We start from the raw sequence: 23032 nt of genomic DNA on the forward strand, positions 1-23032 counted from the left end.
GAGGTACCGTTCTATGGGGGCTATGTGAAGGCATGGACCGATACCGACAAAATTCTGGGGGAAAGTTTTATACCCCTAAAGAAGACTACGTACCCAATTTCAGCCATTTTGGTATGTTAATGCAGCTAAAAATTTAAAAATACCGAAAATCGGGAGGTACCGTTCTATTGGGGCTATATCAAAACGTGAATCCCATTTTTAATGCCAACCATCCTGCAAGTAATAAAAACTTCTGTACCAAATATTGACTCTCTATCTTTAAAATTGCGAGCTGTATCTTGATTTCAACAGACAGACGGACGGGCGGATGGGCGGACGGACGGACGGACGGACGGACATGGTTAAATCGACATAGAATTTTATGCTGATCAATAATATATATACTTTATAGGGTCTCCGAAGAATATTTCGATGTGTTACAAACGGAATGACAAATTTAATTATACCCTCCATATTATAGTGGAGGATATAAAAACATCACTTACTGACACCGCAAAGTATTGACCACATCTAATATTACATTTACATTTTTAATAATAATCCTAATTTACATACCATTACCCTTATTTTCCATTATTAATAAAATATATAATATCAAGAGATCAGGCTTAGGCGCCAAAATACCTAAATAGTTTAATTACGACTGAATGCCAGAAATAAACGGAATGAAAATTATGACATCTTTGACAGCTTGGCATGTCGCCGTGGGCCGTTGCCAGATTGTAATTTTTTGGTTTTGGAGGTTTGAAAGTGTTAAGAATATAATTCCGTTATTATTTGATTTCAATCACTGACTTGAAAAAATGAATGTTTGCCTGAAAAACCTATCAATGGCCCCATTGTGGATTGGTGGGATCCAACCCACCAATCAAGTGTTCCTTGAACGCTGTAAATGTTACATGAAGCAATACCGCGAACTTGTCTATTTTGGTCATCATCTGCCTGAATTGCCACCACAGGCGGAAAATATTGCCAATGGTGGTGGTGGATTATGAAGCCTACAGGAATTGGTAACGCAAACATGGGTCATAACGAGTTTCTCATTCGAGTAGATTTCTTTTGAAAAAAGTGTTTTTATTTTTTTTTTTGAAAATTTTTTTATAAATGTTTATTTACTTAAAATCCGTTCGAATAAATTCATTATATGACTAATATAAGTTGTGATAACATCGAAGCCATTGACCGACACTACTAAACATTTGTTTAAGAAAAGAAATAAAAAATCCAAGGTAATGTGGTCTGCAAAATAAATATAAACTTTTTCAATATACATTTTGATAACCTTTTTACCTGACAGAATAGAATGCAAAGCGTGCTGTGCCACAAAGAGATTTGGTTTGCTATAAATATCCCCAAGAATGTTAAAAATAATCATTTAGAGTAAAATATTTTCTCAACTTTGTGCTAAGCGCGGACAACGAATAGAAAAATAAACGCAACGCCCTTATCATGTTTCGTTACTTCCTAGTTTGTATCCTATTGTTGAGTACACAACTACAACAAGGATGGACCCTATCAACTGGCGATTTAACGCCACAACATTCGGCGGAGACAATCCGACGCACTAAATCTGCTGAAATCTATAAATACATGAATCTATCTGCCAATCCTTGTGACGACTTCTATCAATATGCTTGCGGCAATTTTGCCACACATAATCCGGTAACCGAAGAGAAGCCAGTTGTGGCTATTGGTGAAATACTGTCGGAGAAAATGAATGCCCGCATTAAAGGTGAACTACAAACTGACTATGCCACCGACACCAAGGCCCACAAAAATGTTAAGAATTTCTTTAAGTCCTGTATCAAAATTCAACATTCCCTGGATGCTGAGTATTCGCAGTCGTTGAAGAATATTCTAAGTCATTTTGGAGAAATGCCCCTGCTTGCAGGTGATTTGTGGCGTGAAGAAAACTTCCATTGGTTTGAGACCCTCGCACAAATGATGTACAGAAGTGGCCAGGAAATGCTACTGCATGTTATTGTTTTACCTGATTTCAGTGATAACACCATTAATCGTGTTGTCATGGGGGAACCTCGTCTTCCCATGCAGACACCAGAAATTTACATTGGCGAAGCATTTGCCCAGGATCGTGAAAACATTATTGAATTCTCGAAATATTATTTACAAAACTATTTGGATATTAATGAGACGATGGCCACCCAGCTTGCCTGGGAAATGTTGAATTTTGAAATCTCCTTGGCTCATGGCATGGATGATCCAAAGGCCGGGCATCAACCTGCAGAATTATTCACCCTAATGTCCATTGATGAAGTGCAGCAAAAATATCGGGATATGGGTGATTTGAAGAAGTTCATATATGATGCCCTGGGTAACAACACCATTAAGGAGGTATATGCTCAAATCGACTATTTGGATCATATAAGAGAAGTCCTCAAGAAAACACCCAAGCGGGTTGTGGCCAATTATCTCTTCTTTTCATATTTGGCTGATTATTTTGTGGAACCAAAAACATCGGACCCAGAAATCATCGATTATTGCCTAGAAAAGTCTAAAACGTATTTCTACAAAGTCATGGATAATATGGTCTATAGTAAATATATGCCGGCCAATACTAAAATGGTGTTGTATCAAATTTGGAGAGAATTGAAAACAACATTCCAAGATATTTTGTATTCTCCACGTCTCGATTGGATTCGTTCGGATACCAAACACCAAGCAATCGATAAGCTTAAATCCATGAAATTGAGAATTCTTTCATATGAGCATCCCAAAGATGTGGAAGATGTTGTACGCGTGCAGTTAAGTGATCAAGATTTTGTTCAAAACGTAGATGCCATACGTAGGGTCAAAGGTGACATGGCAAGGGCTAAGCTGAATGAACCTCCCCAGGCAATGCAGTTGGGTGCTGAATCATCTGCCACACCATACTACAATCCAATGGAAAATATAATTTACATGCCAGTGGGTTTCCTTCAACCCTACTATTCATGGTCCACCGACTTTCCATCGGCCTATAATTTTGCCTTTTTGGGCTTCTTTGTTGCCCATGAACTTGTCCATGGTTTTGATAATAGTGGTCGCAACTTTGATGCCAAGGGTAATGCCCGTGATTGGTGGGATCCTACCACCAATCAAGTGTTCCTTGAACGCAGTAAATGTTTCATGAAACAATATCGAGATCTGGTCTATTTTGGTCATCATCTCCCCGAAATGCCATCACAGGCGGAAAATATTGCCGATGGTGGTGGTGTTCGTTTGGCTTATGAAGCCTACATGAATTGGTATCGCAAACATGGTCATAACGAAGCTGGGCTTATGTTCCCCGATCTTATCCACTACACAAACTCACAATTGTTTTTCGTTTGCTACGCTCAGATATGGTGTTCCAATTATGCCGAGGCCTACATTGCCAATCAACTAGCCGATACTCACACACCAAATCAGTTGCGCGATATTGGACCCCTGGCTAATTTTGATGAATTTGCTAAAGCATTCAATTGTCCCATGGGTACTTATATGAATCCAGCCAACAAATGTATGATTTATTAATGCGAATAGAATTATTGATATTGTCGTTATAGAATGGGAAATAAATGAAAAAAAATTTTGGTGAAAAAGAAAACAAAAATGTTGTTGTTGTACTTTTTCATGTGGGAACATCCCTCCTTCGTTTTGGAGGTGCATCTTACGAATAGAAAAATATCCTTATATTGGGTATACAACTACAACAAAGATGGACCCTATCAACTGGCGATTTAACGCCACAACATCCGACGTACTAAATCTGCTGAAATCTATAAATACATGAATCCCTCTGCCAATCCTTGTGACGAGTTCTATCAATATGCTTGCGGTAATTTTGCCACACATAACCCGGTAACAAAAGAGAAGCCAGTCGTGGCTATTGGTGAAATACTGACGGAGAAAATCAATGCCCGCATTAAAGGTGAACTGTAAACTGACTATCCCACCGATACCAAGGCCCACAAACTTACTTACTTAGATGGCCCATTACAGAACATTTGTTCCATAGACCGAACTAAGAAAAGATATCTAATCCTCTCAGTTTTTCGCTTCGCTTTTTGGAATACCGCGCCTTTTCATTTCTTCATCCACTTGTATGCTCCATCGAAGCTTATGCCTCCCGATTCTGCGTGCACCGCCATGTGGCATGATATGGCGTAGCCAACGCAATCGTTGCATCTCGATACGTTTAACTATATTCCTGTCTTTGTATAGCTGATATAGCTTGTGGTTCATACGACGTCGATATTCACCGTCAACGCAAATCGGCCCGTAGATCTTTCGAAGATTTTTCCTCTCAAACACACCAAGCACTGCCTTATCTGCTTGCGCAAGTACCCATGCTTCGGAGCCATACAATAGCACGGGTAGTATCAGTATTTTGTATAGTGTTATTTTTGTTTGACGAGATGTGGCTTTGTTTTTAAATTGCTTATTTAAACCATAGTAGCATCTGTTGGCCAATACAATTCTTCTTCTTATTTCACAACTGATGTTGTTTGTTGTTGTTATGGCAGTGCCGAGGAAGACGAAGTCTTTAACTACCTCAAAATTATAGGTACCAACTTCCACAGTTGGTCCGAGCTCTATGGACGTTTTGCGCGTCGACACCATCAATTTGGTCTTTTCGCCGTTTACCGCCAGACCCACTTTCGCAGATTCTCCTTCGACCTTCCTAAAGGTATCAGTTACTTCCTTTACTGATCGTCCTATGATGTCTATGTCATCAGCATAAGCAAGTACCATGTGGCTATTGGTGTAAGTTGTGCCATTTCTTTTGACATTTGCATCTCGTATTACATTTTCCAGCAAAATGTTGAATAGGTCACACGAAAGGCTGTCTCCTTGTCTGAAACCTCTTTTGGTACTGAGCTGTTCGGAGAGGTTCTTTCCAATTTTAACTGATGATCTAGTGTCAGTTAAAGTCATCTTACAAAGCCGTATGAGCTTTGCGGGGATACCAAATTCAGACATTGCATGGAATACCTTTGATCGGAGGGGACTGTCGAAAGCTGCTTTATAATCGACAAAAAGGTGATATGTGTCGATGCCGCAGGGTAAATATCTGGTCAATGGTGGACTTGCCAGGTCTAAAGCCACATTGGTATGGTCCAATTATTTCGTTGACCATTGGCTTTAGTCGTTCGCACAATATCCCTGACACTATCTTATTGGCAATAGGGAGAAGACGTATGCCCCTATAGTTGGAGCATACGGTCTTATCTCCTTTCTTGTGGACGGGACACAGGATGCTCAGGTTCCAATCTTCGGGTACGCGTTCTTCCTGCCATATGGTGCTAACTAGCTGATGCATACACTTTATCAGCGCGTCGCCTCCGGTTTTAAACAGCTCGGCTGGTAAGCCATCGGCTCCTGCTGCTTTATTATTCTTCAGCCGGTTGATTGCTGTTTTTACCTCATCTTGGCCGGGCGGTATACATTCTATACCATCTTCTGGGATTGGTTCTGTGGTATCATCGTCTTCGCTACTATTGGATACCAGCAGATTGGAGAAATGTTCCTTCCATACCCTGAGCACGCTATCTGTATCTGTTACCAGATTACCTTGCTGGTCTCTACAGGAGGATGTGCCTGTACCAAAGCCATCTGTTTGATGTTTCACTCTTTGGTAGAATTTTCTTGCTTCATTCTGGCTCCTGTACATCTCGATTTTTTCACACTCCCGCTTTTCCAGTTCTCTCTTTTTCTTGCGGAAAAGACGTTTCTCTTCTCTCCTTTTCTCCCGATATCTCTCTTGTGCGCTACGCGTTGCTACTGATTGTAAAGTAGCTCTATATGCCGCATTTTTCTCTTCCGTAGCAGCGCGACGCTCCTGGTCATACCATGAATTCCTTTGTTGAGGTCTCTGGAATCCAAGAATGGATTTTGCGGCTGTTTGCATGGAGTGGACAATATTTTGCCATTGTGTTGTTATGTTATCGGGACAAGGAGTGCTCTCATTAAGCAATTGGGCTAGTTGAGTGAATATGCTGTGGCTATCTGTTGTGTTTGCAGCCTATCGATGTCCAACTTCCGCGTTGTGTCTGTTCGTACTTTGTTTGCTACGTTTAACCGGGTGCGTACCTTTGCTGCAACAAGGTAGTGGTCCGAATCGATATTTGCGCCTCGGAACGATCGTACATCCAACACGCTCGATGAATGTCTTCCATCTATCACAACATGATCAATTTGATTACTTGTTCTTTGATCTGGAGACAGCCAGGTGCCCTTATGGATATCGAGATGATTAAATCTGGTACTGCTAACTACCATGTTTTTTGCAGCTACAAAGTCTATCAGCCTCATACCATTGTCAGATGTTTCACTGTGGAGACTGAATTTCCCGACTGTTGGGCCAAAGATATTCTCCTTTCCAATTTTGGCATTAAATTCGCCTAGAACAATTTTAATGTCATGGGCAGGACAACGGTCATATGTTTCTTCTAAACGCTCGTAGAATATATCTTTGGTCTGTTCGTCCTTGTCTTCGGTTGGAGCATGAACGCAGATAAAGCTGATGTTGAAGAATTTTGCTTTTAATCGAATTGTAGCAAGTCTTTCATTCACTGGGGTGAAGCTGGAGACCAGATGTTTTAACCTCTGACCAACTACAAAACCGCAACCAAACTCATGCTTTGTGTCATGGCAGCTATAATACAGTGCGTCACCTTTAGGTGTTGTTGTGACATCTTTCCCAGTCCATCGTATTTCTTGTATGGCAGTAATATCGGCGTTGTACTTTTCAAGTACGTCTGCCAATGCGAAGACTGCACCTTCTCTATAAAGAGTGCGAACATTCCAGTTGCAGATTCGCAGATCATGGCCATTAAAACGTTTGCGGGGTTCGTCAATTTTAGAGGGGTTTGTTTTTCTTTTCTTTCGTTTTTTCATAGTAGGCTGTTTTTTCTAGGGGAGGGTTACTAACCCGACGCCCAAACCCAAGTTTTTAACGTGCGTGGCACATGTTAGCTCACTACCATTGACGGATGTTAAAGGCAGTTCCCCAGGTGACACCACGGGGAGGTCAGTGTCCACTTGAGATGAAAGAGGGACCAAGATAAATCCTGGGCTTTGCCATGTTAAAACCGGTCAGGACCGTTCCTTGGTATCTTCCATCCCCTGCGTCAACCAAGGCCCGCTAACATGTTAAGCATTTCTTTAAATTGTTGAAAAATTGGTGGTTATGTTCCCTCATTCGTTTTGGAAGTACAATTTATGTACACGAATTGGAAATGGGAATAGCTGAATGCTTTTTCTACAACTCTGATATTTCATTACTTTCAGTAACATAATTGGTACCCAATTAAAGCTCAGATAGTCCACTTTAATATTGTTCACTTTAAATGAATGCCCCAACCAAAGATAGACACGGTGCGCTGAACCAACTTTACACCTGGGAAGGTTTTGCGGATTCTGCACTGCACAATGTTCATAGATGGGAAAAATCAAAAAAATCGCCGGAGCGCTTTTTAAATAAATCGCGGTCAAAGTTCACATTTTTAGGGTTTTTTAGGTTTTCACGATTTTGCTTGGAAACCACAAGTCCTATCGTAATCGTACTAAAGAAAATGTTGTAGCAGTGAAGATGAAACGACGATCGGCGGGGCCGAACTTTTTATACCCTCCACCATAAAGTTATTGAAACCAGATTTCAGCAATTTCGGCTTAATGATATGGCTGAACCTTTAAAATTCTCAAAATCGGGAGTTTCCCTTCTACGGGGGCAATATGAAAACGTCGACTTTTATCGACAATTCTTTGCAGGAATGAATGAAAAGGTTATTGAATACGAAATTGTTGCCATTTCGATTGCATCCCAGCAAAAAGTTTGAGTCCAAAGAGGCAGTTAAATGATATGTACAAGTGATCTGGAAGTGCATCAAATTATGCATTTTCACTCATGATTTTTACAAGAGCGTGACTACGGAAAGAGGCACTCCATTGCACTGCATTTTAACGGACCCACTGGCACTGCATTTTAACTGACCCTTTGGCATTGCATTTTAACTAACCCTTTGGGGTAGAACAGGAGGTAGTCCAAAGCACGTGTTTTGATACAGGCATTCTGCGGAAATTGTGCAAGCCATTACAAAATATGCCAGAACAAATAAAATGCATTATTTGTGTAAAACAAAAATATTAAGAACTTTATTACATTAACACAAATTATGAAAATTCTCCATTGAATAATTCAATCGCAAATATGCGTGTTTCCTCCGCTCTCCATTTGTTCCAAGCTGAACTGTTTTTGTTTCATTTGCTAAATGGGTTGCCTTCCCATCACCAGTTAAGATTTCGACATGTACTCCAACAGCACTCTATTCGGAAATTTTCTTCTCTTGAGTTACCGGAAAAATGTTCACAAATTAAATATTATTTACTTTGTATTAACAAATGTTTGGAAATGTTAACACGCTTATCTCTTATTGGAAAATGTATGCCGCTGCCTGTAGAGATGTACAAACTGATTTATGTACATGTAGGGATCTCTAACAACTGCTAATAATATGTAGCGAACGGAGAGCCTTTTTCACGACTCCGTTTGGACTGCATCCGGATGCTGTTAAATTGTGAGGAATTGGAGTGCCTTTTTCAAGACTCCGCTGAACTGCATCCAGATGTTGTTAAAATGTGACAAGTGGATGTGATTCTTTGGATTGCATCCAAATGCGGTTAAAATGTGAGGACTGGAGTGCCTTTTTCACGACTCCGGTTGAACTGCATCAAAACATGCCGTGACAGAACTAGTCCACATTGCACTACTTCCAATTTATTTTGCTGGGATAATGCGGCTAAAATAGTAAAAATACCAAAAATCGGCAGGTACCGTTCACTAGAGGCTATATGAAGACGTAGACCGAAATCGAAAAATTTCAGGTAGAAAGTTTCGGGAGGTACAGTTCAATGGTGGCTATATGAAAATGTGGAGCTATGCCGACAAAATTCCGTTGGAAAGTTTTATACCCCCAACGAAGACTTAATACCAAATTTCAGCCATTTCTGTGGGATATTGAGGCCACAGCCTTCAAAATACGGAAAATCGGGAGCTACCGTTCTATGGGGGCTATATGAAGACGTGGACCTATACTGACAAATTTCAGATGGAAAGTTTTATACCTTCATCGAAGACAAAATACAAAATTTTAGCCATTTCAGTAGGATATTGAGGTCACAACCTTCAAAGTACCGAAATCGGGAGGCACCGTCCTATGGAGGCTCTATGAAGACGTGGACCTATACCGACAAATTTCAGGTGGAAAGTTTTATACCCTCAACGAAGACAAAAAACAAATTTTAGGGATTTTGGTGGGATATTGACGCCACAATCTTCAAAATACCGAAAATCGGGAGGCACGTTTCTATGGAGGCTCTATGAAGACGTGGACCTATACGAAGACTAAATACCAAATATTCTCCATTTCGGTTTGATAATGACGCTAACACCTTCAAAACACTGGAAATCAAACCCACTGCAGCGGGCTCTTTCGTACCGGATAGACCTGAAACCATAGTGTTTCGGCCAGCACACAGTGGTCGAAATCACTGATCTAGCGGGGGGAAATTAATAACTTCCATGTTTCTGAGATTTTGCACAAACTCAGTCCGGGTGCATGGGTAATAACGAACTAAATATGAACAACATCGGCTAATATTTTGGTATAGCCCCATTTTCAGCATTTTGAGGATTTAATCCACATTTTCCTTCAAAATTAGTTGTAATTTGGTACTTAGGGTTCCAAGTAGTCACTAAGCTTTTCCATTAAAAAATTGTAGACATAGGTCTACATTTAGGTCAAGACTCTTTTTTAGGTATCTCCCGATTTTCAGTATTTCAGGCAATATTTTTAAAGATTTTATTAGCGCAGGGGATAGCTGTCTCGATAAGCTCTCCAATGGTACCCATGTTGTCCCGGCAGAATTTTCCTTAAAGGATCTGTGGTCAAAATAATTATCCTTATTGCAGGGTTTATCCCAAAAACACTAAATATCGCGACATCGGGCAAAACTTTTTAAAGATTTTATTAGCGCAGGGGATAGCTGTTTCGATAAGCTTTCCAATGGTGCTCATGTTGTCCCGGCAGAAGTTTCTTTAAAGGATCTGTATCAAAATAATTATCCTTATTACAGGGTTTATCCCAAAAACAGTAAATATCGGGACATCGGGCAATATTTTTTAAAAATTTTATTAGCGCAGGGGATAGCTGCCTCGATAAGTATTCCAATGGTACCCATGTTGTCCTGGCAGAATTTTCCTTAAAGAATCTGTGGTTAAAATAATTTTCCTTATTGCAGCCGCCAAATTTCCGCGTAAATGTATAAAACACATTTGCATTTGAAAAACGAAAAGTTCTAGGACAGAGAAGCCATTACATAGTCGATACGTCTGAAGATCTGCTTTACCACCAGTGAAACCAGGTAACGTAATTTGGTGAATATGTGGGTTCGAGTCCTTGGCTTTCCTTTTTCACTTGCAAATAATTTCCGATCATCAAGCTTAAATAATTAATAATTAATAAAAGATCATTAAAAAATGATCTTCGCCCTAACAGGAAAATTTCAAAAAATAATTATCCTTATTGCAGGGTTTATCCCAAAAACAGCAGAATTTTCCTTAAACGATCTGTGGTCAAAATAATTATCCTTATTGCAGGGTTTATCTCTCAAACAGTAAATATCGCGACATCGGGCAATATTTTTAAAGATTTTATTAGCGCAGGGGATAGCTATCTCCATAAGATTTCTAATGCTGCCCATGTTGTCCCGGCAGAATTTTCCTTTAAGGATCAAAATAATTATCCTAATTGCAGGGTTTATCCCAAAAACACTTAACATCGCGCAATATTTTTTAAAGTTTTTATTAGGGCAGGGGATAGCTGTCTCGATAAGCTTTCCAATGGTGTCCATGTTGTCCTGCCAGAATTTTCCTTAAAGGACCTGTATCAAAATAATTATCCTTATTACAGGGTTTATCCCAAAAACAGTAAATATCGGGACATCGGGCAATATGTTTTAAAGACTTTATTAGCGCAGGGGATAGCTGCCTCGATAAGCTTTCCAACGGTACCCATGTTGTCCTGGCAGAATTTTGCATAAATACCCTAAACAAGATATTTTTTACAAAGAAACCCGTTTTTGAATGCGCGCTGTTAGCAAAAGCGTCAACAGAGTGATTTGTATGTAACTCCAGGGGGCCTATTCTGTAACTTATTAACAACTTTACTCATTGTTTATTTTCAAACAATTTCATTTGTTTTATTCTTGTTACAAAAACAAAAGAAATTATAATATCGATAGTTGTTAAAAGTTACAGAATAGGCCTAATGGGCAAACAATTTTTTTTAATGTTGTTGGCGTTTTTTTTATTGTTGGACTGCAGAATTTTACATCTTTGTGTTTATTTCAGCTTGAGCCCATATTTTGTTGTAATTCAATTGTTTGAATAACAACAAAATATTTTAAAGTGGATATGAAATTGATTAGTTGCGGGCGAAGGGTAGGGAATACTATTTATTGACCTGTTTATCGATACAGAGTCGGCAAAAAAGGGAACTGATGAAGTTGTTTGGTGACAACTGAAACTATAGTATTCCCTACCCTTCGCCCGCAACTAATCAATTTCATATCCACTTTAAAATATTTTGTTGTTATTCAAACAATTGAATTACAACAAAATATGGACTCAAGCTGAAATAAACACAAAGATGTAATTTTTTTTAATTTAATTTACACCCTCCGCTATTCATTAAAAATAAACTTTATTTAGTTTTGTTTAAAATTTATTTAACAATTAAACAAAGATGTTGTAAGATATTTTGCAACATTTTTTTTTAAATCTGATGCAGCAAAATTTCTTGCATAGGATAGTGAATAAAACAATAAAGTAAGAACAAAATTTTAGTCAGCAGAGTATCCGCAATCGATACAATGAAAAACATTTCGCGATTTTATACTTGGATTTTTTTACTTTCGCGCCGCTAGACCAGGGATTTCGACCAGTGTGCAGTGGCCATGGTGGAATAAGAAGGTGTTACATCAAATCATACTAAACGTCAAAATTGTTCACAATAACGCATTACTGTGAATTGCTTGTTTACCTTCTGTATGTGATTTTAATCAAAATAATGCATTTGACAACTAGTGTGATAATCAGCTGTTTTTCCCGTTGTACCTGTGTTATTGTGTCATGGCAGCGGCTGACAACCCAGCATCAAGCCTATACTTCTACGAATATTTCGATGTGTTACAAACGGAATGACAAATTTAATTATACCCTCTATATTATGGTGGAGGGTATGATTCACCATGGTGGAGAGTATAACAAGTCGTCTAACGTATCCCTAATATATGTTTAAATAAGTCTCGCAGTGATTTCCCATAAATTCTTCACAATTTCATACTTTTTGTCCACCATGCTAAGCCAAAGGAAATTAAGTCAAAGTCATACGTAATGACCTAATTTCATTTATTCTAAGCTCTACTCACTTGACACCCTGTATTTTGCAGCTGTCAACAAATAAACGTAACAAACAATGCCCAAGGGGTGGTGGGGAAAACCTACAACCTACACTTACAAGTGTCACATGTAATTGGCACATGCGCTTTACTCTCTTTGACCATGTGCATTTTTCAAACAAAACACTTTAACTACTGAGAGAGTGTCAAGGAGAAAAAGAGGGAAAATGTACCGCAATTTTCTCCCCCAAACAAAAGAGAGCAACTATCCAAATATAGTGAAGGGTTTATCCTCCAAAAAAACAAGAGAGAATTGCGTTTTGGTATCATTTGGGGTTACTTTCGAAAATTTAGTTCGACTTTCACACTCAGCGTTAACGGTAATCGCGCGGTTCATACGGTGTCGTCTCGCTTTTCGTTCATTCCTTTAATACAAAAAAAGTGGTAAAATCACAGAGTGTCTTTTTGGTTGGCCAAAAAACGAATAATATATAGTTGCAAATAAAAGAGGAGGCATATGAAAAACGTAGTTTTTCCTTTTTGTGGAAAAAGGAGCAAATAGTGAAAAAAAGAAAATATTAATCAAGTTGTAATGGCTTAAATTAAAACAAAAAATAATTGTTAACGCATTTTTTGAAATTGTGTTTCAAAAGGCGCGTATTGTCTATCATTTGAATGTGAATAGAAAAATATTGATTTTTTTATTTAAGCCCATCTGAGGAATGAATTGTGTTGAAAAATTTCACAGTGAATAAAAAACATGTTCCAGAAAAATATCATTGGATAACAACTTTACGTTTGGAATTAAAGAGTAAGTTAATTACACTTCTCATCAGGAGTTTTTTTTCTCATATTTTTTCTATTTTTATATACGCTAGGCTTACGTTATCATCTTCGTTAATCGCGAAAAATTTTGTTAAACACAGGAGAAAGAGAAAAAAAAAAAAAAACAATCTTAAACGAAAAATCGCGTGATTCATCTTGATTTTCTTTTCATTTTTTGGGGGCTTTTATGAACAGCACGGGTAGAGTTGGTGGTAGTGGAGTAATAGCAGAATTTTCTTACTCGAAAAAAAAATAGCTATTAAATTTGTTGTTCTTACATTTCTATAGTATCTATTTTCTTCTATGGGACTCCTTTTTTCTCATCTGCTTTTCAATTCAATTTTCTTCTCTTAGCCCTGCCTGCTACTCACAAACATTTGCGAATTGTAGTTGCCCGACATTGCCCTCAATACGTGGTTGGCATGTTTCTTGATGATGTTGTTTTTTTTTATTTTTTAATATTATATTTTTGGTCGGAATTAGGCCAGCGGTATGTTATGAATGGGAAATATGATATGTCAAAGAAAATATTGAATGGAAAATATTATATTTGTTTGACTGCTTAAAATAAACACAGACCAAAGTTAGCAAGAAAAACTGCGGCACCATGAGGAAAATGTAAATCATTGCAAATATGTACAAAGATATTTAATTCGAGGAAAATCAGAAAGCTTTTTTCGCAAGAAAGAAAATCCGTGTTTATATATTTTTCAATTACACTGTGTAACATGTTTGAGCTAAACGTTTGGAAACAATAGACAAAAACTCTATTTGTGTTTTGTTTTCTTAGATAGGGTTCGGATTTTATGGCCTCAATTAAACGTGGTTAAATATTGATTTGTTGAAGCAAAACGGGGCTATATCTCTGAAACAGATACGAGTATTGCTTTGACCTCTTCAACAAACTTGTAGATATATATTAAACAAGAATATATTAAACAAGTAAGAACGGCGTTAAGTTCGGCCGGGCCGAACTTGTTATACTCCACCACCACTAGTTGTATTGAAGAACAATTTCCCTTCGTTTATGAAGAAGACTAAATTTAAAATTTCAGCAATTTCGGCAAAACAATGTGGCCAACTTTCAAAATACCGAAAATCGGGAGGTACCGTTCTTTTGGGGCTATATAAAGGCGTGGATCTATACCGACAAATTTCTGGTGGAAAGTTTTATATCCCCAACGAAGACTAAGTACCACATTTCAGCTATTTCGGTGGATTATTGTGGCCACAGCCTTCAAAATACCGAAAATCGGGAGGTACCGTTCTATGGGAGCTATATGAAGGCGTGGACCTATACCGACAAATTTCTGGTGAAAAGTTTTATACTCCTAACGAAGATTAAGTTCCAAATTTCAGTTATTTCGGTGGATTATTGTGGCCACAACCTTCAAAATACCGAAAATCGGGAGGTACCGTTCTATGGGCGCTATATGAAGGCGTGAACCTATACAGACAAATTTCTGGGGGAAAGTTTTATACCCCTAGCGAAGACTAAGTACCAAATTTCAGCCATTTTGGTGTGATAATGAGGCTATAACCTTCAAAATACCGAAAATCGGGTTTTACCGTTCTATGGGGGCTATATCAAAACGTGGACCGATATAGCCCATTTGCAATACCAAACATCCTAGGAGTAATATAAACTTCCATACCAAATTACAAAGCTTTACCTTAAAGATTGCGAGCTGTATCTTGATTTCAACAGATGGACATGCTTATTTCGACTTTTATCGAATTTTACCCTGATCAAGAATATATAAACCTTATAGGGTCTCCGATGAATATTTCGATGTGTTACAAACGGAATGACAAATTTAATTATACCATCCATATTATGGTGGAGGGTATTAAAATTCCATTATATTTGTTTATTTCGCAGCGTATATTCAATACTGCTTAATTTTTCTTAATGTTATTTTTGAGGAAAATATTCGCTGAATGTAATACACAACTCTACCGAACATTTCATTGTTGTAAAATGCCTCTATTACGCTGTTTCTAGCATATTTTTACACCCTCAGAATTTATGTTATCGAGGTTATATACACTTTTACGGGCAAAATGTGCCTCATCGAAATAATGGTTTTAGACCCCAAATATGTTTGGATGAAATCCGTTTCAGAAAATTTGGAGTTGATTTAGCCATGTCTGTCCGACTGTCTGTCTTGCTGATCCAAATTTTGGATTTGCGGTCCAAAATTTGGCTTTTGTAATATTTTGTCCAAAATTTGTTTAAGTTCGAAGATGAACCCTATCGGTCTACTCCTTCCGGTACCTCCCACACAAACGTTCTTGAAGGGAATATCCGATTTGGTCCGTACTTTGCACATCGTGAAATTTTCACCAGTCTTAGATGAGGTTCTAATATGGACTCAATCGGTCCACACCTTCGGGTAGCTCCCACACAAAATTTCGGAGAAGTTCAGTTTAGCACCTGCTCTCGAATCGCTTTGATTTTTGTTGTAACAACATGTACTCACTGTCCCCCATACGACGGTTTAAGTTTCATCAGGGGCAAGTCCAACAACTTCTCGAGAAAATAGCCTGAAAGGTGCAAAACCCCTATGATAGCGTGTGTTAGGGTTGGAGCGCAACATAACTCTCGATCGGATCAGCCGACGGTACAAAATTTGGCCATCGCAATATTTTGTTCAAACTTAGTTTAAATTCGAAGATAAGCCATATCGGGCCACTCCTTCAGGTAACTCTCCCACAAAAGTTCAAAAATGTTCGGAAAAATTGTGCGCATGATGACTCTCGAATGGAGTGACCGATTTGGTCCATACTTAACAAATCCTAATATATATACCAGATATAGATTAGGTTCGAATATGGGCTATATTTGCCCACTACATCGGGTACCTCTTACACAAAAGTTCGTATAAGTTCACTTTAAGACTGCTCTCTAATCACTTTGATTTTTTTGGAAAAAACTTAAATGCGCTGCCTAAATTACAACGGTAAAAGTTTTTTCGGAGGCAAATCCATACTTCTTAAGAAAATAGCCCGAAGGTGTAAAAACCGCTATGGCACCATATGTAGTAGCTGGAGAGCACTATAACTCTCGAACTGATCAACCGATTTGATCCAACATTTGGCCTTCGTCATATTTGGTCCATCTTAGTTTTAGTTCGAAGATGGACAATACCCTTCCGGTACTTCCCCCCAATATTTAAAAAATGTCACGATATCTCTTGAACGGGACAACTTTTGAACATACATCATTTAATCCACATTTTATGCCGGGAAGTTCAAATGTCCACAAAGGGCCACAAAATTCTGAAAAGACCCTAAATACATTCGATCTGTCCGTAGATGAAAGTTTCAATTCACATAGGGTATATCTCTGTCGGCAAATCCGACTGGTACTTTTTTACTTGTTCAACGAAAATTTGAGAAATATATCAATAATCAAGGAATATCAAGGAACGGTCCTGACCGGCTTTAACTTGGCAAAGCCCAGGCTTTATCTTGGTCCCTCTTTCATCTCAAGTGATCACTGACCTCCTCGTGGTGTCACCTGGGGAACTGCCTTTAACACCCGTTAAAGGTAGTGAGCTAACATGTGAAGAGCGGTCACCCATAAGAACGTTAAAAACTTGGGTTTGGGCGTCTGGTTAGTAACACTCCCCTAGAAAAAAGCGGTCTAATATGAAAAAAAACGAAAGAAAAGAAAAACAAACGTTTTAAGGACCACGATCTGCGAATCAGCTCCGGGAATGTTCGGTGCTGGAAGGTGCAGTTTACGCATAGGCAGATGTACTTGAAAGGTACAAAGCCGGCATTACTGCCATACAGGATATACGATGGATTGGGAAAGGCGTCACAAGAACACCTAAAGGTGATGCACTTGATTATAGCTGCCATAACACAAAACATGAATTTGAGTGGGGATTTTTCGTTGGGCGGAGGTTAAAACATGTGGTCTCCAGCTACGGATAAAAGCAAATTCTTCAACTTACACATTATCTGCGGTCATGTTCCAACCGGAGACAAGGACGAACAGACCAAAGATATATTCTACGAGCGCTTAGAAGAAAAATACGACCATTGCACGATGGGGCCAATAGCAGGTTTTCGAGGCAAAAAGTCAATTTTTGAAGTGAACAATTTGCAAAAAATAATAACGGATTTTGATTGCCAACACTCTGAATCACTAAAAATAAAAAATAAATCAATCTGGTAGCATCACATTGCGACATACTGATCTGGTAATGGTGACATATTTTCTTATGAATAATTTTCCGACATTCATTATAAATAAGTAGTGAAAGCATTTTAGGCGCCAGAAAGAACATTTCAACATTTTTATATTTTTTAAACATGGAAAGCTCTTCAATGGGTATTTAAAATAAGATAGTGTTAACAAATAATAAAAATGTTATGTGTGGTAAATGTATTTTTGAGTTAAGATGTTATGTCTTTTTTGGAGTATTTTGCTTTGTTATCCATGTGTTCTCTAGAGTATAACTTTTGAGATCTAGGTAGATCTAGGATATTATATATAAGTGGTGAAAGGTATTAATGTGTACTATCATTTTGTGAAAAAATTAGCTGCGCCCAGCTGCGCCTTTTCATAAAAATCTGATTTCAGATGTCGTAATACTTAAAAATATGGACATTTTTATGTTTTGGTTGGAGAATAATCGGAAACCCATTAATGTTATCAATTGGATTTCGGAAAAATTTAATAGACGTATATAATAATAATATATAATTTCAAAGATATCGCGGACAAACTTGGCTTTTGTGGCGGAATCTTAGCCGATTTTTACTAAATTTGGAACCTTTTTTATTAACTTATAACAGACCACAGACAAAACCATGAAATTTGAACATATGTATATAAGGGAGCTATTTCTATATCTGAACCGATTTCAATATAACTTGACAAACTTATTTGTAGTCCGAATTCCGTAACATTTTCCAAATTTTATTGTAATTTGATGGAATTTGCATGCATGGTCAATCATTTGCCTGAAATCGGGCGAACATATATATGGGAGCTATATCCAATTCTGAACCGATTTCAATATCATTTGCCAATAATGTTTCTAGACCAAAATCCGTCACACATTTCAAATTTCATCAAGATTGGACATACATAGCGGGATTGGTGCCCAAATACCTAAAATCGGGCGAAAATATATATGGGAGCAATATCAAAATCTGAACCGATTTCAATATAACTTGGCAAACTTATTTGTAGTCCTGATTCCATGGTATTTTCCAAATCGCATAAAACTTGGGCAGAATTTGCGTGTTTGGTCCATCAATTGCTTGAAATCGGGCGAACATATATACGGGAGCTATATGTATATATGAACCGATATGAACCAAATTTGGCATATTAGTTTCTAAGCCTATTATAAACATCTGTACAAAATTTGGAAGGTCTAGCTTGCCCCAGTGATTTGTTGCCTCGCAACCCTGTCATTGGCCCCATCGTGCATTGTCCTGCCCGAATCACGAACAAATCGATTAAAAAAATTAGTTTGAAAAAATTTATGAAATTAAAAAAAATCAAATATTAGTTCCTGTAGCATGAATCAATATACTTAAGCCTACTAATAACTAAAATAACCTTTGTTCCACTCAAATATTTAAAAAGGTCATGGAAAAATTTTGAAGTTTTTTTTTTTTTTTTTTTTTTTTGTAAAAAATTATATCTTTGAAACAAGTAAGAATGGCGTTAAGTTCGGCCGGGCCGAACTTGTTATACCCTCCACCAAGAGTTGTATTGAAGTAAAATTGAACAATAAGTTTCCTTTTGTTTATGAAGGAGACTAAATACCAAATTTCAGCAATTTCGGTAAAACAATGTGGCTATCTTTCAAAATACTGAAATTCGGGAGGTACCGTTATATGGGGGCTACATCAAAACGTCGATCTATGTATACCGACATCTTACTGGCGGAAAGAAGACTAAATACCAAATTTCCGATATTTCGGTAGGATGTGCCTAAAACTTTAAAAATACAAATAATCAAGTGGTACGCTTCTATGGCGTATATAGGAAGACATGGACCTATACTGATAATTCTCTTCTGGAATATTTTATAACCACATGGAAGACTAAATAAAAAATTTTGGTCATTTCGGTGGGATATTGACGTCACAACCTTCAGAATTACGAACATCAGAAGGTACCGTTCTATGGGGGCTATATCGAAACGTGTACCTATACCGACTAATTTCAATCGGAAAGGTTTTTACCTCCAACGTAAATACTAAATTTCAGCCATTTCGGTGGGTTGTTGGTGCCACAAACTTCAAAATACCAAAAATCGTGAGGTACCGCTCTATGGGGGCTACATGAAGGCGGGGACCTGTACCGACAAATTTCTGGGGGAAAGTTGTATACCCCTAACAAACACTAAATACCAAATTTCAACCATTTCAGTGGAATATTTAGGCCATATCCTTCAAAATACCGAATATTGGGAGGTACCGTTCTATGGGGGCTATATGATGGCGTGGACCTATACTGACAAATTTAGGGTGGATAGTTGAATGCTCCCAACGAAGACTTAATAGCAAATTTCAACTATTTCGATGGATTATTATGGTCGCAACCTTCAAAATACCGAAAATCTGGAGGTACCGTTCTATGGGAGCTATATTAAGGCGTGGACCTGTACCGATAAATATCTAGGGGAAAGATTTAAACCTACCTAACCTAACCAACGGATACTAATTTCAGCCATTACGATGTAAAAAGGAGGATAAAATAATAAATTAAATAAAATAAATAAATTGATTTATGGTAATATTCAAAAATGTTTTACAATCGTTGAAGTTGAGGTTCACCATTTAATAAGTCGCGAACTGTCAATATATTTTATACAGTATGAATATATTTATATTAATTGAAGTGTTTTAGCCGGGGTCGCATAAAATGAAACAACAAATAATTTATGTGGAAGCTGTGTTGGTGGTAATATTAAAAAATGGTGAAAATGTGTTGAAGTTTACTAGTTTTTTTGTGTTCTTTCTTGATTTCTGGTCAAACCACGGAGAATTTAGATCTGAGCTCAAAGAAAGAATTGAAGAATACCCCTTGGGCAACATGGTTTTAATGTATGACTTTTCGCTATATATACTGCATCCCCCTAAAATCGATGCTGACATTTTGAAGTTTTGAAATCTGGGTTTTTTTGAATTTTTCTTATAATTGAAGGGCGCAACCAGATAATTACCCAAACTATTTATTGGATTGTAGAATTCGTGATTCCACGTCATTTGATGTATATCTCATGAATGTGCTTCATACAGCTCCCTAGTAATAAGAGTCCAAAGTCGAAATTTTGGTGCGTAAATTTTCTTTAAAAACCTATTTTTTGGCTTCAAAATTTACAACTGTGACTTAGGTACCCTTGAACCCCGCGTGATTTTAGTTTTTTTACGCGCTGGATCTAATGAACCCTTCCGCTTTCAAATCCATCCACTAAAACGGCGGTTATATATACCTTGAATGTAGGGAATTCTGCAAAATTATATTTTGATGAATCCGCGCATTGAACCGCGATTTTCTTGGTTATTTTTACATAAATGGAATCCTTTATACGCGATGCTATTATTTTCCAAAACCGTGTGGCATATATTACCGAGATTCTGGAGAAATATTCGTATTTCATATAAAATAGAATTTGGTAGCACATCCGCGGTTCTTGTCGAATTCGTTTAAAATTTGTTATAATGACGTATTTTTTATAGGCGGTCACTGAAATCGGGTGCGCCTTATAATCTTATGTATATCGCGCAATTTTTACCCACATAAAGGTTTTTTGAACAGTAAAATGCAGCTGACGGCACACTTTGGCCGCTGAATGAAAATTGGAAAAATCGCTACATATTGATAGAGATGCACTCGCTGTATCTGAAAAGCGCATGCGCCTTAACTGATTTTAACGAATTCGCGAATTATACGTTTTTTAACTTTTATGTTTTTTCTTTGGTTGTAATTTCAATATTACTTTCTAATTCATAATCCTATTGTTTATCAAAGTAAGCAAATGCACTTTCGGGTTTGTCATCGCATTTTCCCTGAAGAAGTTTAAGCAAAGTCCGTCAGTCCTTGCATCGAAATTTAGCGAAGTAGTAGAATAACTCCCAAAAATATTTTTTCTATTTTTCGTATTGAACAAAAAAATATATTTTTGAAATAATATTCCAACAATAAGTTTTCGTCTTTTGTTGTTGCTGTATTATGGCAATTATAGATCCTATATTTAAAATTTTGGTCTCATATTTTTCTACACGTTGTCTAGAATCTGTACGTACTTTTAATTTATTTTTTCGAGTTTTATTTGGACTCTAAATTAGAATAAATTAAATTTACTCCAAGATTTTTTCAGTATTTCTTGATTTTCCGCGAAAATAGAAATACATTTAGTAAATATTTAGGCATCTACGGATAGATATTAAATGCTGTTAACGCTTTATATATACAATTTTCTTATTACAGCAAAAATGGAATTTTTAAATATTTTTTCTTTATAAAGGAATAAAACCCCCATAACTTTGGAGCTCAGCATCCGATTTTGTGAACGCGAACAGATTTGAAACCACGACTTTTTTCTTAATCTATGTTCCAAAAATTGCGGATGTGCTCGCAAACAATTTTTTAACATTTCTTCCAATGGAATTGCAAAAGAAATTTGAAATTTACCTTATATCTTTATTATAGGAAAATACAAAAATAAGCAATTCAGAAATTAATAAACAAAAGTTAAATTTCGAAAAATATTTTAGGTCACAAATATAAGCGGACAAAACTAAAGCACCTCCAAAAGGTACAACAAAAACTATTTAAATCAATATTTCCTTGCGTATCCTTTATTCTGGATGACACACGCACTTCTTGTAGGCATAGAAGATATAAAATTATTTTTGGAAAATTTAGCTTAAATCCTCAAAATAGTGAACATCGGGTGGTACCGTTATATGGGGACTATACCCAAACGTGGAAAAGTTTTGTGACCACCAGGAACCCAAAGTACCAAATTACAGTTAATTTAGTATGAAAATGTGGCTTCAATCATCAAAATACCGAAAATTAGGAGGTATCGCTCTAAAGGAGCTATACCAAAATATTATCCGATGGTTGTTCAAAATCATCCAAAAATGATGCTACGGCATCTTCTGGTCAAATACAAAAACACATTTGCATTTGAAAAACGATAAGTTCTAGGACAGAGAAGCCATTACATAGTCGATACGTCCGAAGATTTGCTTTACCACCAATGAAACCAGGTAACGTAATTTGGTGACTATGTAGGTTCGAGTCCATGGCTTTCCTTTTTCACTTGCAAATAATTTCAGATCATTAAGCTTAACTCTAAACGAGAAAATTAATAAAAACAAAATAGTTTAGATTTAGATTCATAAAATTAATGGAATTATGAACATAGATAAATAAAAGAATATACAAAGAAATCCTCTCACTGAGTGTGAATTGAGTCAGTTAGATATGCACTCAATTTTTAACTAACTATACATTTTTAAACTATTTATGCTGGTAAAAGACAACATTTGGGTAGTGTTTGACCAGATCTACATCCTCATATAAACAAATTCAACAAAATCTTGCGATTCACCCCAAAACAAAATGCAATTGAGTGAGATGTCTGCGTAGTTTTCGTTAGGGCGACCCCTACAAAAAACATGCACACTACAATTTCTCTGTTTAGTGATAAAGGAGTGATCCCAAAACAATTCGACAGAAGAACTTGTGGGAGATCGTTAACTCAAAAATCAACCG

At 37.2% G+C, this 23032-nt stretch overlaps 2 protein-coding genes across 6 annotated transcripts in view; both read left to right on the forward strand.

Annotated features, from left to right (window-relative positions):
* LOC141389381 (uncharacterized) overlaps window positions 1–23032 on the forward strand; it is a 540923-nt gene that overhangs the window by 5613 nt on the left and 512278 nt on the right. For 2 of the 5 annotated variants that reach the window (XM_073960815.1, XM_073960811.1), the window contains exon 1: window positions 12772–13252. The exons of the other annotated variants lie outside the window; for them this stretch is intronic. The gene's annotated coding sequence lies outside the window, so the exon portion shown is untranslated. Of the gene's footprint in view, window positions 1–12771; window positions 13253–23032 lie in introns of those variants that run through there. 5 annotated transcript variants of the gene reach the window in all.
* Window positions 1391–3535, forward strand: LOC141391322 (membrane metallo-endopeptidase-like 1). The gene has a single exon (XM_073964237.1). It carries the CDS (start codon window positions 1450–1452, stop codon window positions 3511–3513), a length of 2064 nt encoding a protein of 687 aa, XP_073820338.1. The 5' UTR covers window positions 1391–1449; the 3' UTR covers window positions 3514–3535.

Source organism: Musca autumnalis, unplaced genomic scaffold (genome assembly GCF_047663935.1).
Source record: "Musca autumnalis isolate F117 unplaced genomic scaffold, ASM4766393v1 scaffold_1, whole genome shotgun sequence".
In the NCBI taxonomy this organism is placed as follows: Eukaryota; Metazoa; Arthropoda; class Insecta; order Diptera; family Muscidae; genus Musca; species Musca autumnalis.

What these genes read in the sequence shown, in the direction of transcription:
- LOC141391322 (XM_073964237.1), top strand. Translation starts at nt 1,450, where the DNA reads ATGTTTCGTTACTTCCTAGTTTGTATCCTATTGTTGAGTACACAACTA.